At 45.1% G+C, this 17298-nt stretch overlaps 1 protein-coding gene across 1 annotated transcript in view; it reads left to right on the top strand.

Annotated features, from left to right (window-relative positions):
• Window positions 1-17298, top strand: part of LOC115124782 (macrophage mannose receptor 1-like) — a 176164-nt gene that overhangs the window by 20586 nt on the left and 138280 nt on the right. The window contains exon 5 of the mRNA XM_065006003.1: window positions 1676-1789. Within this exon, the coding sequence (XP_064862075.1) occupies window positions 1676-1789 (114 nt within the window). The remainder of the gene's footprint in view (window positions 1-1675; window positions 1790-17298) is intronic.

The raw sequence follows: 17298 nt of genomic DNA, 5'->3' as shown, positions 1-17298 counted from the left end.
ACTGTTGATGTACCAGCGTGTTTATTCGTGTACTGTTCATGTACCAGTGTGTTTATTAGTGTACTGTTCATGTACCAGTGTGTTTATTAGTGTACTGTTCATGTACTAGTGTGTTTATTAGTGTACTGTTAATGTACCAGTGTGTTTATTTGTGGATTGTTAATGTACCAGTGTGTTCGTAAGTCGCTCTGGATAAGAGCGTCTGCTAAATGACTTAAATGTAAATGTTTATTAGTGTACTGTTCATGTACCAGTGTGTTTATTAGTCTACTGTTCATGTACCAGTGTGTTTATTAGTGTACTGTTCATGTACCAGTGTGTTTATTAGTGTACTGTTCATGTACTAGTGTGTTTATTAGTGTACTGTTCATGTACCAGTGTGTTTATTCGTGTACTGTTCATGTACCAGTGTGTTTATTAGTGTACTGTTCATGTACCAGTGTGTTTATTAGTGTACTGTTCATGTACCAGTGTGTTTATTAGTGTACTGTTCATGTACTAGTGTGTTTATTAGTGTACTGTTCATGTACCAGTGTGTTTATTAGTGTACTGTTCATTTACCAGTGTGTTTATTAGTGTACTGTTCATGTACTAGGGTGTTTATTAGTGTACTGTTCATATACTAGTGTGTTTATTAGTGTACTGTTCATGTACCAGTGTGTGTATTTGTGTACTGTTAATGTACCAGTGTGTTTATTAGTGGGCAGTTCATGTGCCAGTGTGTTTATTAGTGTACTGTTCATGTACAATCGTGTTTATTAGTGTACTGTTCATGTACCAGTGTGTGTATTTGTGTACTGTGCATGTACCTTCGTGAGTATTAGTGTAATGTTCATGTACCAGTGTGTTTATTAGTGTACTGTTCATGTACTAGTGTGTTTATTAGTGTACTGTTAATGTACCAGTGTGTTTATTTGTGTACTGTTAATGTACCAGTGTGTTTATTAGTGTACTGTTCATGTACCAGTGTGTTTCTTAGTGTACTGTTCATGTACTAGTGTGTTTATTAGTGTACTGTTCATGTACCAGTGTGTTTATTAGTGTACTGTTCATGTACCAGTGTGTTTATTAGTGTACTGTTCATGTACCAGTGTTTTTATTAGTGTACCGTTCATGTACCAGTGTGTTTATTGGTGTAGTTTTCATGTACTAGTGTGTTTATTAGTGTACTGTTAATGTACTAGTGTGTTTATTAGTGTACTGTTGATGTACCAGCGTGTTTATTAGTGTACTGTTCATGTACCAGTGTGTTTATTAGTGTACTGTTCATGTACCAGTGTGTTTATTCGTGTACTGTTCATGTACCAGTGTGTTTATTAGTGTACTGTTCATGTACCAGTGTGTTTATTAGTGTACTGTTCATGTACTAGTGTGTTTATTAGTGTACTGTTAATGTACCAGTGTGTTTATTTGTGGATTGTTAATGTACCAGTGTGTTTGTAAGTCGCTCTGGATAAGAGCGTCTGCTAAATGACTTAAATGTAAATGTAAATGTTTATTAGTGTACTGTTCATGTACCAGTGTGTTTATTAGTGTACTGTTCATGTACCAGTGTGTTTATTAGTGTACTGTTCATGTACCAGTGTGTTTATTAGTGTACTGTTCATGTACTAGTGTGTTTATTAGTGTACTGTTCATGTACTAGTGTGTTTATTAGTGTACTGTTCATGTACAGGCCTGTGTGGTAGACTGCATGCGCCACTGTGGACGGGGCTGAATGCTCTGGTACAGGACAGTGGGTGGCAGTGGATCAGTGGAAAGCCTCTCCGCTACTTCCGCTGGGACTCTGGTGAGTCCTCACCTTCACACTATTCCCTTCATGCTGCACTACTCTGGACCAGGGTCAGTTACACTATATAGGGTTGAAAAGGACCAGGGTCAGTTACACTATAGAGGGGAAAAGGACCAGGGTCAGTTACACTATAGAGGGGAAAAAGGACCAGGGTCAGTTAGTTACACTATAGAGGGGAAAAGGACCAGGGTCAGTTACACTATAGAGGGGAAAAGGACCAGGGTCAGTTACACTATAGAGGGCAAAAGGACCAGGGTCAGTTACACTATAGAGGGGAAAAGGACCAGGGTCAGTTACACTATAGAGGGGAAAAGGACCAGGGTCAGTTACACTATATAGGGGAAAAGGACCAGGGTCAGTTACACTATAGAGGGGAAAAGGACCAGGGTCAGTTACACTATAGAGGGGAAAAGGACCAGGGTCAGTTACACTATAGAGGGGAAAAGGACCAGGGTCAGTTCCACTATAGAGGGGAAAAGGACCAGGGTCAGTTACACTATAGAGGGGAAAAGGACCAGGGTCAGTTACACTATAGAGGGGAAAAGGACCAGGGTCAGTTAGTTACACTATATAGGGGAAAAGGACCAGGGTCAGTTAGTTACACTATATAGGGGAAAAGGACCAGGGTCAGTTAGTTACACTATAGAGGGGAAAAAGACCAGGGTCAGTTAGTTACACTATAGAGGGGAAAAGGACCAGGGTCAGTTACACTATATAGGGGAAAAGGACCAGGGTCAGTTAGTTACACTATATAGGGAAAAGGACCAGGGTCAGTTACACTATAGAGGGGAAAAGGACCAGGGTCAGTTACACTATATAGGGGAAAAGGACCAGGGTTAGTTACACTATATAGGGGAAAAGGACCAGGGTCTGTTAGTTACACTATAGAGGGGAAAAGGACCAGGGTCAGTTAGTTACACTATAGAGGGGAAAAGGACCAGGGTCAGTTACACTATATAGGGGAAAAGGACCAGGGTTAGTTACACTATATAGGGGAAAAGGACCAGGGCCAGTTACACTATATAGGGGAAAAGGACCAGGGTTAGTTACACTATAGAGGGGAAAAGGACCAGGGTCAGTTACACTATATAGGGGAAAACGACCAGGGTCAGTTACACTATAGAGGGGAAAAGGACCAGGGTCAGTTAGTTACACTATATAGGGGAAAAGGACCAGGGTTAGTTACACTATATAGGGGAAAAGGACCAGGGCCAGTTACACTATATAGGGGAAAAGGGCCAGGGTCAGTTACACTATAGAGGGGAAAAGGACCAGGGTCAGTTACACTATAGAGGGGAAAAGGACCAGGGTCAGTTACACTATAGAGGGGAAAAGGACCAGGGTCAGTTACACTATAGAGGGGGAAAGGACCAGGGTCAGTTACACTATAGAGGGCAAAAGGACCAGGGTCAGTTAGTTACACTATAGAGGGGGAAAGGACCAGGGTCAGTTACACTATATAGGGGAAAAGGACCAGGGTCAGTTACACTATATAGGGGAAAAGGACCAGGGTCAGTTAGTTACACTATAGAGGGGGAAAGGACCAGGGTCAGTTACACTATAGAGGGGAAAAGGACCAGGGTCAGTTAGTTACACTATATAGGGGAAAAGGACCAGGGTCAGTTAGTTACACTATAGAGGGGAAAAGGACCAGGGTCAGTTAGTTACACTATAGAGGGGAAAAGGACCAGGGTCAGTTAGTTACACTATATAGGGGAAAAGGACCAGGGTCAGTTAGTTACACTATAGAGGGGAAAAGGACCAGGGTCAGTTAGTTACACTATAGAGGGGAAAAGGACCAGGGTCAGTTAGTTACACTATAGAGGGGGAAAGGACCAGGGTCAGTTACACTATATAGGGGAAAAGGACCAGGGTCAGTTAGTTACACTATAGAGGGGAAAAGGACCAGGGTCAGTTACACTATAGAGGGGAAAAGGACCAGGGTCAGTTACACTATAGAGGGGAAAAGGACCAGGGTCAGTTAGTTACACTATAGAGGGGGAAAGGACCAGGGTCAGTTACACTATATAGGGGAAAAGGATCAGGGTCAGTTACACTATAGAGGGGAAAAGGACCAGGGTCAGTTAGTTACACTATAGAGGGGAAAAGGACCAGGGTCAGTTACACTATATAGGGGAAAATGACCAGGGTCAGTTAGTTACACTATAGAGGGGAAAAGGACCAGGGTCAGTTACACTATAGAGGGGAAAAGGACCAGGGTCAGTTACACTATATAGGGGAAAAGGACCAGGGTCAGTTAGTTACACTATATAGGGGAAAGGACCAGGGTCAGTTACACTATAGAGGGGGAAAGGACCAGGGTCAGTTAGTTACACTATAGAGGGGAAAAGGACCAGGGTCAGTTAGTTACACTATAGAGGGGAAAAGGACCAGGGTCAGTTAGTTACACTGTAGAGGGGAAAAGGACCAGGGTCAGTTACACTATATAGGGGAAAAGGACCAGGGTCAGTTACACTATAGAGGGGAAAAGGACCAGGGTCTGTTAGTTACACTATATAGGGGAAAAGGACCAGGGTCAGTTAGTTACACTATAGAGGAGAAAAGGACCAGGGTCAGTTACACTATAGAGGGGTAAAGGACCAGGGTCAGTTAGTTACACTATAGAGGGGAAAGGACCAGGGTCAGTTACTTACACTATAGAGGGGAAAAGGACCAGGATCAGTTAGTTACACTATAGAAGGGAAAGGACCAGGGTCAGTTAGTTACACTATAGAGGGGAAAGGACCAGGGTCAGTTAGTTACACTATATAGGGGAAAAGGACCAGGGTCAGTTACACTATATAGGGGAAAAGGACCAGGGTCAGTTAGTTACACTATATAGGGGAAAAGGACCAGGGTCAGTTACACTATATAGGGGAAAAGGACCAGGGTCAGTTACACTATATAGGGGAAAAGGACCAGGGGCAGTTACACTATATAGGGGAAAAGGACCACGGTCAGTTAGTTACACTATAGAGGGGAAAATGACCAGGGTCAGTTACACTATAGAGGGGAAAAGGACCAGGGTCAGTTACACTATAGAGGGGAAAAGGACCAGGGTCAGTTAGTTACACTATAGAGGGGAAAAGGACCAGGGTCAGTTAGTTACACTATAGAGGGGAAAAGGACCAGGGTCAGTTACACTATAGAGGGGAAAAGGACCAGGGTCAGTTACACTATAGAGGGGGAAAGGACCAGGGTCAGTTAGTTACACTATAGAGGGGAAAAGGACCAGGATCAGTTAGTTACACTATAGAAGGGAAAGGACCAGGGTCAGTTAGTTACACTATAGAGGGGAAAGGACCAGGGTCAGTTAGTTACACTATATAGGGGAAAAGGACCAGGGTCAGTTACACTATATAGGGGAAAAGGACCAGGGTCAGTTAGTTACACTATATAGGGGAAAAGGACCAGGGTCAGTTACACTATATAGGGGAAAAGGACCAGGGTCAGTTACACTATATAGGGGAAAAGGACCAGGGGCAGTTACACTATATAGGGGAAAAGGACCAGGGTCAGTTAGTTACACTATAGAGGGGAAAGGACCAGGGTCAGTTAGTTACACTATATAGGGGAAAAGGACCAGGGTCAGTTACACTATATAGGGGAAAAGGACCAGGGTCAGTTAGTTACACTATATAGGGGAAAAGGACCAGGGTCAGTTACACTATATAGGGGAAAAGGACCAGGGTCAGTTACACTATATAGGGGAAAAGGACCAGGGGCAGTTACACTATATAGGGGAAAAGGACCAGGGTCAGTTAGTTACACTATAGAGGGGAAAAGGACCAGGGTCAGTTACACTATAGAGGGGAAAAGGACCAGGGTTAGTTACACTATAGAGGGGAAAAGGGCCAGGGTCAGTTAGTTACACTATAGAGGGGAAAAGGACCAGGGTCAGTTAGTTACACTATAGAGGGGAAAAGGACCAGGGTCAGTTACACTATAGAGGGGAAAAGGACCAGGGTCAGTTACACTATAGAGGGGGAAAGGACCAGGGTCAGTTACACTATAGAGGGGAAAAGGACCAGGGTCAGTTAGTTACACTATAGAGGGGAAAAGGACCAGGGTCAGTTACACTATAGAGGAGAAAAGGACCAGGGTCAGTTAGTTACACTATAGAGGGGAAAAGGACCAGGGTCAGTTACACTATAGAGGGGAAAAGGACCAGGGTCAGTTAGTTACACTATAGAGGGGAAAAGGACCAGGGTCAGTTACACTATATAGGGGAAAAGGACCAGGGTCAGTTACACTATATAGGGGAAAAGGACCAGGGTCAGTTACACTATAGAGGGGAAAAGTACCAGGGTCAGTTAGTTACACTATAGAGGGGAAAATGACCAGGGTCAGTTAGTTACACTATAGAGGGGAAAAGGACCAGGGTCAGTTACACTATATAGGGGAAAAGGACCAGGGTCAGTTAGTTACACTATAGAGGGGAAAAGGACCAGGGTCAGTTAGTTACACTATAGAGGGGAAAAGGACCAGGGTCAGTTACACTATAGAGGGGAAAAGGACCAGGGTCAGTTACACTATAGAGGAGAAAAGGACCAGGGTCAGTTAGTTACACTATAGAGGGGAAAAGGACCAGGGTCAGTTACACTATATAGGGAAAAAGGACCAGGGTCAGTTAGTTACACTATAGAGGGGAAAAGGACCAGGGTCAGTTACACTATATAGGGGAAAAGGACCAGGGTTAGTTACACTATATAGGGGAAAAGGACCAGGGCCAGTTACACTATATAGGGGAAAAGGACCAGGGTTAGTTACACTATATAGGGGAAAAGGACCAGGGTTAGTTACACTATATAGGGGAAAAGGACCAGGGTCAGTTACACTATATAGGGGAAAACGACCAGGGTCAGTTACACTATAGAGGGGAAAAGGACCAGGGTCAGTTAGTTACACTATATAGGGGAAAAGGACCAGGGTTAGTTACACTATATAGGGGAAAAGGACCAGGGTCAGTTAGTTACACTATAGAGGGGAAAAGGACCAGGGTCAGTTACAATATAGAGGGGAAAAGGACCAGGGTCAGTTACACTATAGAGGGGGAAAGGACCAGGGTCAGTTACACTATAGAGGGGAAAAGGACCAGGGTCAGTTAGTTACACTATAGAGGGGAAAAGGACCAGGGTCAGTTACACTATAGAGGAGAAAAGGACCAGGGTCAGTTAGTTACACTATAGAGGGGAAAAGGACCAGGGTCAGTTACACTATAGAGGGGAAAAGGACCAGGGTCAGTTAGTTACACTATAGAGGGGAAAAGGACCAGGGTCAGTTACACTATAGAGGAGAAAAGGACCAGGGTCAGTTAGTTACACTATAGAGGGGAAAAGGACCAGGGTCAGTTACACTATAGAGGGGAAAAGGACCAGGGTCAGTTAGTTACACTATAGAGGGGAAAGGACCAGGGTCAGTTACACTATATAGGGGAAAAGGACCAGGGTCAGTTACACTATAGAGGGGAAAAGTACCAGGGTCAGTTAGTTACACTATAGAGGGGAAAATGACCAGGGTCAGTTAGTTACACTATAGAGGGGAAAAGGACCAGGGTCAGTTACACTATATAGGGGAAAAGGACCAGGGTCAGTTACACTATATAGGGGAAAAGGACCAGGGTCAGTTAGTTACACTATAGAGGGGAAAAGGACCAGGGTCAGTTAGTTACACTATAGAGGGGAAAAGGACCAGGGTCAGTTACACTATAGAGGGGAAAAGGACCAGGGTCAGTTACACTATAGAGGAGAAAAGGACCAGGGTCAGTTAGTTACACTATAGAGGGGAAAAGGACCAGGGTCAGTTACACTATATAGGGGAAAAGGACCAGGGTCAGTTAGTTACACTATAGAGGGGAAAATGACCAGGGTCAGTTACACTATAGAGGGGAAAACGACCAGGGTCAGTTACACTATAGAGGGGAAAAGGACCAGGGTCAGTTAGTTACACTATATAGGGGAAAAGGACCAGGGTTAGTTACACTATATAGGGGAAAAGGACCAGGGTCAGTTAGTTACACTATAGAGGGGAAAAGGACCAGGGTCAGTTACAATATAGAGGGGAAAAGGACCAGGGTCAGTTACACTATAGAGTGGGAAAGGACCAGGGTCAGTTACACTATAGAGGGGAAAAGGACCAGGGTCAGTTAGTTACACTATAGAGGGGAAAAGGACCAGGGTCAGTTACACTATAGAGGAGAAAAGGACCAGGGTCAGTTAGTTACACTATAGAGGGGAAAAGGACCAGGGTCAGTTACACTATAGAGGGGAAAAGGACCAGGGTCAGTTAGTTACACTATAGAGGGGAAAAGGACCAGGGTCAGTTACACTATATAGGGGAAAAGGACCAGGGTCAGTTACACTATAGAGGGGAAAAGTACCAGGGTCAGTTAGTTACACTATAGAGGGGAAAATGACCAGGGTCAGTTAGTTACACTATAGAGGGGAAAAGGACCAGGGTCAGTTACACTATAGAGGAGAAAAGGACCAGGGTCAGTTAGTTACACTACAGAGGGGGAAAGGACCAGGGTCAGTTACACTATAGAGGGGAAAAGGACCAGGGTCAGTTAGTTACACTATAGAGGGGAAAAGGACCAGGGTCAGTTACACTATAGAGGAGAAAAGGACCAGGGTCAGTTAGTTACACTATAGAGGGGAAAAGGACCAGGGTCAGTTACACTATAGAGGGGAAAAGGACCAGGGTCAGTTAGTTACACTATAGAGGGGAAAGGACCAGGGTCAGTTACACTATATAGGGGAAAAGGACCAGGGTCAGTTACACTATAGAGGGGAAAAGTACCAGGGTCAGTTAGTTACACTATAGAGGGGAAAATGACCAGGGTCAGTTAGTTACACTATAGAGGGGAAAAGGACCAGGGTCAGTTACACTATATAGGGGAAAAGGACCAGGGTCAGTTACACTATATAGGGGAAAAGGACCAGGGTCAGTTAGTTACACTATAGAGGGGAAAAGGACCAGGGTCAGTTAGTTACACTATAGAGGGGAAAAGGACCAGGGTCAGTTACACTATAGAGGGGAAAAGGACCAGGGTCAGTTACACTATAGAGGAGAAAAGGACCAGGGTCAGTTAGTTACACTATAGAGGGGAAAAGGACCAGGGTCAGTTACACTATATAGGGGAAAAGGACCAGGGTCAGTTAGTTACACTATAGAGGGGAAAATGACCAGGGTCAGTTACACTATAGAGGGGAAAACGACCAGGGTCAGTTACACTATAGAGGGGAAAAGGACCAGGGTCAGTTAGTTACACTATATAGGGGAAAAGGACCAGGGTTAGTTACACTATATAGGGGAAAAGGACCAGGGTCAGTTAGTTACACTATAGAGGGAAAAGGACCAGGGTCAGTTACAATATAGAGGGAAAAGGACCAGGGTCAGTTACACTATAGAGGGAAAGGACCAGGGTCAGTTACACTATAGAGGGAAAAGGACCAGGGTCAGTTAGTTACACTATAGAGGGGAAAAGGACCAGGGTCAGTTACACTATAGAGGAGAAAAGGACCAGGGTCAGTTAGTTACACTATAGAGGGGAAAAGGACCAGGGTCAGTTACACTATAGAGGGGAAAAGGACCAGGGTCAGTTAGTTACACTATAGAGGGAAAAGGACCAGGGTCAGTTACACTATATAGGGAAAAGGACCAGGGTCAGTTACACTATAGAGGGGAAAAGTACCAGGGTCAGTTAGTTACACTATAGAGGGGAAAATGACCAGGGTCAGTTAGTTACACTATAGAGGGGAAAAGGACCAGGGTCAGTTACACTATAGAGGAGAAAAGGACCAGGGTCAGTTAGTTACACTACAGAGGGGGAAAGGACCAGGGTCAGTTACACTATAGAGGGGAAAAGGACCAGGGTCAGTTAGTTACACTATAGAGGGGAAAAGGACCAGGGTCAGTTACACTATAGAGGAGAAAAGGACCAGGGTCAGTTAGTTACACTATAGAGGGGAAAAGGACCAGGGTCAGTTACACTATAGAGGGGAAAAGGACCAGGGTCAGTTAGTTACACTATAGAGGGGAAAGGACCAGGGTCAGTTACACTATATAGGGGAAAAGGACCAGGGTCAGTTACACTATAGAGGGGAAAAGTACCAGGGTCAGTTAGTTACACTATAGAGGGGAAAATGACCAGGGTCAGTTAGTTACACTATAGAGGGGAAAAGGACCAGGGTCAGTTACACTATATAGGGGAAAAGGACCAGGGTCAGTTACACTATATAGGGGAAAAGGACCAGGGTCAGTTAGTTACACTATAGAGGGGAAAAGGACCAGGGTCAGTTAGTTACACTATAGAGGGGAAAAGGACCAGGGTCAGTTACACTATAGAGGGGAAAAGGACCAGGGTCAGTTACACTATAGAGGAGAAAAGGACCAGGGTCAGTTAGTTACACTATAGAGGGGAAAAGGACCAGGGTCAGTTACACTATATAGGGGAAAAGGACCAGGGTCAGTTAGTTACACTATAGAGGGGAAAATGACCAGGGTCAGTTACACTATAGAGGGGAAAATGACCAGGGTCAGTTACACTATAGAGGGGATAAGGACCAGGGTCAGTTAGTTACACTATAGAGGGGAAAAGGACCAGGTTCAGTTACACTATAGAGGGGAAAAGGACCAGGGTCAGTTAGTTACACTATAGAGGGGGGAAGGACCAGGGTCAGTTACACTATAGAGGGGAAAAGGACCAGGGTCAGTTACACTATATAGGGGAAAAGGACCAGGGTCAGTTAGTTACACTATAGAGGGGAAAAGGACCAGGGTCAGTTACACTATATAGGGGAAAATGACCAGGGTCAGTTAGTTACACTATAGAGGAGAACAGGACCAGGGTCAGTTAGTTACACTATAGAGGGGAAAAGGACCAGGGTCAGTGACACTATATAGGGGAAAAGGACCAGGGTCAGTTACACTATAGAGGGGAAAAGGACCAGGGTCAGTTAGTTACACTATAGAGGGGAAAAGGACCAGGGTCAGTTACACTATAGAGGGGAAAAGGACCAGGGTCAGTTAGTTACACTATAGAGGGGAAAAGGACCAGGGTCAGTTAGTTACACTATAGAGGGGAAAAGGACCAGGGTCAGTTAGTTACACTATAGAGGGGAAAAGGACCAGGGTCAGTTAGTTACACTATAGAGGGGGAAAGGACCAGGGTCAGTTACACTATATAGGGGAAAAGGACCAGGGTCAGTTAGTTACACTATAGAGGGGAAAAGGACCAGGGTCAGTTACACTATAGAGGGGAAAAGGACCAGGGTCAGTTACACTATAGAGGGGAAAAGGACCAGGGTCAGTTAGTTACACTATAGAGGGGAAAGGACCAGGGTCAGTTACACTATAGGGGAAAAGGACCAGGGTCAGTTACACTATAGAGGGAAAAGGACCAGGGTCAGTTAGTTACACTATAGAGGGGAAAAGGACCAGGGTCAGTTACACTATATAGGGGAAAATGACCAGGGTCAGTTAGTTACACTATAGAGGGGAAAAGGACCAGGGTCAGTTACACTATAGAGGGGAAAAGGACCAGGGTCAGTTACACTATAGAGGTGAAAAGGACCAGGGTCAGTAACACTATATAGGGGAAAAGGACCAGGGTCAGTTAGTTACACTATAGAGGGGAAAAGGACCAGGGTCAGTTAGTTACACTATAGAGGGGAAAAGGACCAGGGTCAGTTACACTATAGAGGGGAAAAGGACCAGGGTCTGTTAGTTACACTATATAGGGGAAAAGGACCAGGGTCAGTTAGTTACACTATAGAGGAGAAAAGGACCAGGGTCAGTTACACTATAGAGGGGTAAAGGACCAGCGTCAGTTAGTTACACTATAGAGGGGAAAAGGACCAGGGTCAGTTAGTTACACTATAGAGGGGAAAAGGACCAGGATCAGTTAGTTACACTATAGAAGGGAAAGGACCAAGGTCAGTTAGTTACACTATAGAGGGGAAAGGACCAGGGTCAGTTAGTTACACTATATAGGGGAAAAGGACCAGGGTCAGTTACACTATATAGGGGAAAAGGACCAGGGGCAGTTACACTATATAGGGGAAAAGGACCAGGGTCAGTTACACTATAGAGGGGAAAAGGACCAGGGTTAGTTACACTATAGAGGGGAAAAGGACCAGGGTCAGTTAGTTACACTATAGAGGGGAAAAGGACCAGGGTCAGTTAGTTACACTATAGAGGGGAAAAGGACCAGGGTCAGTTAGTTACACTATAGAGGGGGAAAGGACCAGGGTCAGTTACACTATATAGGGGAAAAGGACCAGGGTCAGTTAGTTACACTATAGAGGGGAAAAGGACCAGGGTCAGTTACACTATAGAGGGGAAAAGGACCAGGGTCAGTTACACTATAGAGGGGAAAAGGACCAGGGTCAGTTAGTTACACTATAGAGGGGGAAAGGACCAGGGTCAGTTACACTATATAGGGGAAAAGGACCAGGGTCAGTTACACTATAGAGGGGAAAAGGACCAGGGTCAGTTAGTTACACTATAGAGGGGAAAAGGACCAGGGTCAGTTACACTATATAGGGGAAAATGACCAGGGTCAGTTAGTTACACTATAGAGGGGAAAAGGACCAGGGTCAGTTACACTATAGAGGGGAAAAGGACCAGGGTCAGTTACACTATAGAGGTGAAAAGGACCAGGGTCAGTAACACTATATAGGGGAAAAGGACCAGGGTCAGTTAGTTACACTATAGAGGGGAAAAGGACCAGGGTCAGTTAGTTACACTATAGAGGGGAAAAGGACCAGGGTCAGTTACACTATATAGGGGAAAGGACCAGGGTCAGTTACACTATAGAGGGGAAAAGGACCAGGGTCTGTTAGTTACACTATATAGGGGAAAAGGACCAGGGTCAGTTAGTTACACTATAGAGGAGAAAAGGACCAGGGTCAGTTACACTATAGAGGGGTAAAGGACCAGGGTCAGTTAGTTACACTATAGAGGGGAAAAGGACCAGGGTCAGTTAGTTACACTATAGAGGGGAAAAGGACCAGGATCAGTTAGTTACACTATAGAAGGGAAAGGACCAAGGTCAGTTAGTTACACTATAGAGGGAAAGGACCAGGGTCAGTTAGTTACACTATATAGGGGAAAAGGACCAGGGTCAGTTACACTATATAGGGGAAAAGGACCAGGGTCAGTTAGTTACACTATATAGGGGAAAAGGACCAGGGTCAGTTACACTATATAGGGGAAAAGGACCAGGGTCAGTTACACTATAGAGGGAAAAGGACCAGGGGCAGTTACACTATATAGGGGAAAAGGACCAGGGTCAGTTAGTTACACTATAGAGGGGAAAAGGACCAGGGTTAGTTACACTATAGAGGGGAAAAGGACCAGGGTTAGTTACACTATAGAGGGGGAAAGGACCAGGGTCAGTTAGTTACACTATAGAGGGGAAAAGGACCAGGGTCAGTTAGTTACACTATAGAGGGGAAAAGGACCAGGGTCAGTTACAATATAGAGGGGAAAAGGACCAGGGTCAGTTACACTATAGAGGGGGAAAGGACCAGGGTCAGTTACACTATAGAGGGGAAAAGGACCAGGGTCAGTTAGTTACACTATAGAGGGGAAAAGGACCAGGGTCAGTTACACTATAGAGGAGAAAAGGACCAGGGTCAGTTAGTTACACTATAGAGGGGAAAAGGACCAGGGTCAGTTACACTATAGAGGGGAAAAGGACCAGGGTCAGTTAGTTACACTATAGAGGGGAAAAGGATCAGGGTCAGTTACACTATATAGGGGAAAAGGACCAGGGTCAGTTACACTATATAGGGGAAAAGGACCAGGGTCAGTTACACTATATAGGGGAAAAGGACCAGGGTCAGTTACACTATAGAGGGGAAAAGTACCAGGGTCAGTTAGTTACACTATAGAGGGGAAAATGACCAGGGTCAGTTAGTTACACTATAGAGGGGAAAAGGACCAGGGTCAGTTACACTATATAGGGGAAAAGGACCAGGGTCAGTTACACTATATAGGGGAAAAGGACCAGGGTCAGTTAGTTACACTATAGAGGGGAAAAGGACCAGGGTCAGTTACACTATAGAGGGGAAAAGGACCAGGGTCAGTTACACTATAGAGGAGAAAAGGACCAGGGTCAGTTAGTTACACTATAGAGGAGAAAAGGACCAGGGTCAGTTACACTATATAGGGGAAAAGGACCAGGGTCAGTTAGTTACACTATAGAGGGGAAAATGACCAGGGTCAGTTACACTATAGAGGGGAAAATGACCAGGGTCAGTTACACTATAGAGGGGAAAAGGACCTGGGTCAGTTAGTTACACTATAGAGGGGAAAAGGACCAGGGTCAGTTAGTTACACTATAGAGGGGAAAAGGACCAGGGTCAGTTACACTATAGAGGGGAAAAGGACCTGGGTCAGTTAGTTACACTATAGAGGGGAAAAGGACCAGGGTCAGTTAGTTACACTATAGAGGGGGGAAGGACCAGGGTCAGTTACACTATAGAGGGGAAAAGGACCAGGGTCAGTTACACTATATAGGGGAAAAGGACCAGGGTCAGTTAGTTACACTATAGAGTGGAAAAGGACCAGGGTCAGTTACACTATATAGGGGAAAATGACCAGGGTCAGTTAGTTACACTATAGAGGAGAACAGGACCAGGGTCAGTTAGTTACACTATAGAGGGGAAAAGGACCAGGGTCAGTGACACTATATAGGGGAAAAGGACCAGGGTCAGTTACACTATAGAGGGGAAAAGGACCAGGGTCAGTTAGTTACACTATAGAGGGGAAAAGGACCAGGGTCAGTTACACTATAGAGGGGAAAAGGACCAGGGTCAGTTAGTTACACTATAGAGGGGAAAAGGACCAGGGTCAGTTAGTTACACTATAGAGGGGGGAAGGCCCAGGGTCAGTTACACTATAGAGGGGAAAAGGACCAGGGTCAGTTAGTTACACTATAGAGGGGAAAAGGACCAGGATCAGTTACACTGTAGAGGGGAAAAGGACCAGGGTCAGTTAGTTACACTATAGAGGGGAAAAGGACCAGGGTCAGTTAGTTACACTATAGAGGGGGGAAGGACCAGGGTCAGTTACACTATAGAGGGGAAAAGGACCAGGGTCAGTTACACTATATAGGGGAAAAGGACCAGGGTCAGTTAGTTACACTATATAGGGGAAAAGGACCAGGGTCAGTTACACTATATAGGGGAAAATGACCAGGGTCAGTTACACTATATAGGGGAACAGGACCAGGGTCAGTTACACTATAGAGGAGAAAAGGACCAGGGTCAGTTACACTATATAGGGGAAAAGGACCAGGGTCAGTTACACTATAGAGGGGAAAAGGACCAGGGTCAGTTACACTATAGAGGGGAAAAGGACCAGGGTCAGTTAGTTACACTATAGAGGGGAAAAGGACCAGGGTCAGTTACACTATAGAGGGGAAAAGGACCAGGGTCAGTTACACTATATAGGGGAAAAGGACCAGGGTCAGTTAGTTACACTATATAGGGGAAAAGGACCAGGGTCAGTTAGTTACACTATAGAGGGGAAAAGGACCAGGGTCAGTTAGTTACACTATAGAGGGGAAAAGGACCAGGGTCAGTTAGTTACACTATATAGTGGAAAAGGACCAGGGTCAGTTAGTTACACTATAGAGGGAAAAGGACCAGGGTCAGTTAGTTACACTATATATAGGGGAAGAGGACCAGGGTCAGTTAGTTACACTATAGAGGGAAAGGACCAGGGTCAGTTAGTTACACTATAGAGGGGAAAAGGACCAGGGTCAGTTAGTTACACTATAGAGGGGAAAAGGACCAGGGTCAGTTAGTTACACTATATAGGGAAAAGGACCAGGGTCAGTTAGTTACACTATAGAGGGGGAAAAGGACCAGGGTCAGTTACACTATATAGGGGAAAAGGACCAGGGTCAGTTAGTTACACTATAGAGGGGAAAAGGACCAGGGTCAGTTACACTATAGAGGGGAAAAGGACCAGGGTCAGTTACACTATAGAGGGGAAAAGGACCAGGGTCAGTTAGTTACACTATAGAGGGGAAAAGGACCAGGGTCAGGTAGTTACACTATAGAGGAGAAAATGACCAGGGTCAGTTAGTTACACTATATAGGGGAAAAGGACCAGGGTCAGTTAGTTACACTATAGAGGGGGAAAGGACCAGGGTCAGGTAGTTACACTATAGAGGGGAAAAGGACCAGGGTCAGTTAGTTACACTATAGAGGGGAAAAGGACCAGGGTCAGTTACACTATAGAGGGGAAAAGGACCAGGGTCAGTTAGTTACACTATAGAGAGGAAAAGGACCAGGGTCAGTTACACTATAGAGGGAAAAGGACCAGGGTCAGTTAGTTACACTATAGAGGGGAAAAGGACCAGGGTCAGTTAGTTACACTATAGATGGGAAAAGGACCAGGGTCAGTTAGTTACACTATAGAGAGGAAAAGGACCAGGGTCAGTTAGTTACACTATAGAGGGGAAAAGGACCAGGGTCAGTTAGTTACACTATATAGGGGAAAAGGACCAGGGTCAGTTAGATACACAATAGAGGGGAAAAGGACCAGGGTCAGTTACACTATAGAGGGGAAAAGGACCAGGGTCAGTTACACTATAGAGGGGAAAAGGACCAGGGTAAGTTACACTATAGAGGGGAAAAGGACCAGGGTCAGTTAGTTACACTATAGAGGGGAAAAGGACCAGGGTCAGTTAGTTACACTATAGAGGGGAAAAGGACCAGGGTCAGTTAGTTACACTATATAGGGGAAAAGGACCAGGGTCAGTTAGTTACACTATATAGGGGAAAAGGACCAGGGTCAGTTAGTTACACTATAGAGGGGAAAAGGACCAGGGTCAGTTAGTTACACTATAGAGGGGAAAAGGACCAGGGTCAGTTAGTTACACTATAGAGGGGAAAAGGACCAGGGTCAGTTAGTTACACTATATAGGGGAAAAGGACCAGGGTCAGTTAGTTACACTATAGAGGGGAAAAGGACCAGGGTCAGTTAGTTACACTATAGAGGGGAAAAAGACCAGGGTCAGTTACACTATAGAGGGGAAAAGGACCAGGGTCAGTTACACTATAGAGGGGAAAAGGACCAGGGTCAGTTACACTATAGAGGGGAAAAGGACCAGGGTCTGTTAGTTACACTATATAGGGGAAAAGGACCAGGGTCAGTTAGTTACACTATAGAGGAGAAAAGGACCAGGGTCAGTTACACTATAGAGGGGTAAAGGACCAGGGTCAGTTAGTTACACTATAGAGGGGAAAAGGACCAGGGTCAGTTAGTTACACTATAGAGGGGAAAAGGACCAGGATCAGTTAGTTACACTATAGAAGGGAAAGGACCAGGGTCAGTTAGTTACACTATAGAGGAGAAAAGGACCAGGGTCAGTTAGTTACACTATAGAGGGGAAAAGGACCAGGGTCAGTTACACTATAGAGGGGAAAAGGACCAGGGTCAGTTAGTTACACTATAGAGGGGAAAAGGACCAGGGTCAGTTACACTAT

Source organism: Oncorhynchus nerka, linkage group LG20, assembly GCF_034236695.1.
Source record: "Oncorhynchus nerka isolate Pitt River linkage group LG20, Oner_Uvic_2.0, whole genome shotgun sequence".
Taxonomy (NCBI): domain Eukaryota; kingdom Metazoa; phylum Chordata; class Actinopteri; order Salmoniformes; family Salmonidae; genus Oncorhynchus; species Oncorhynchus nerka.
The sequence above is the reverse complement of the archived record's forward strand: the minus strand, read 5'-3'. Positions and strand labels throughout refer to the sequence as shown.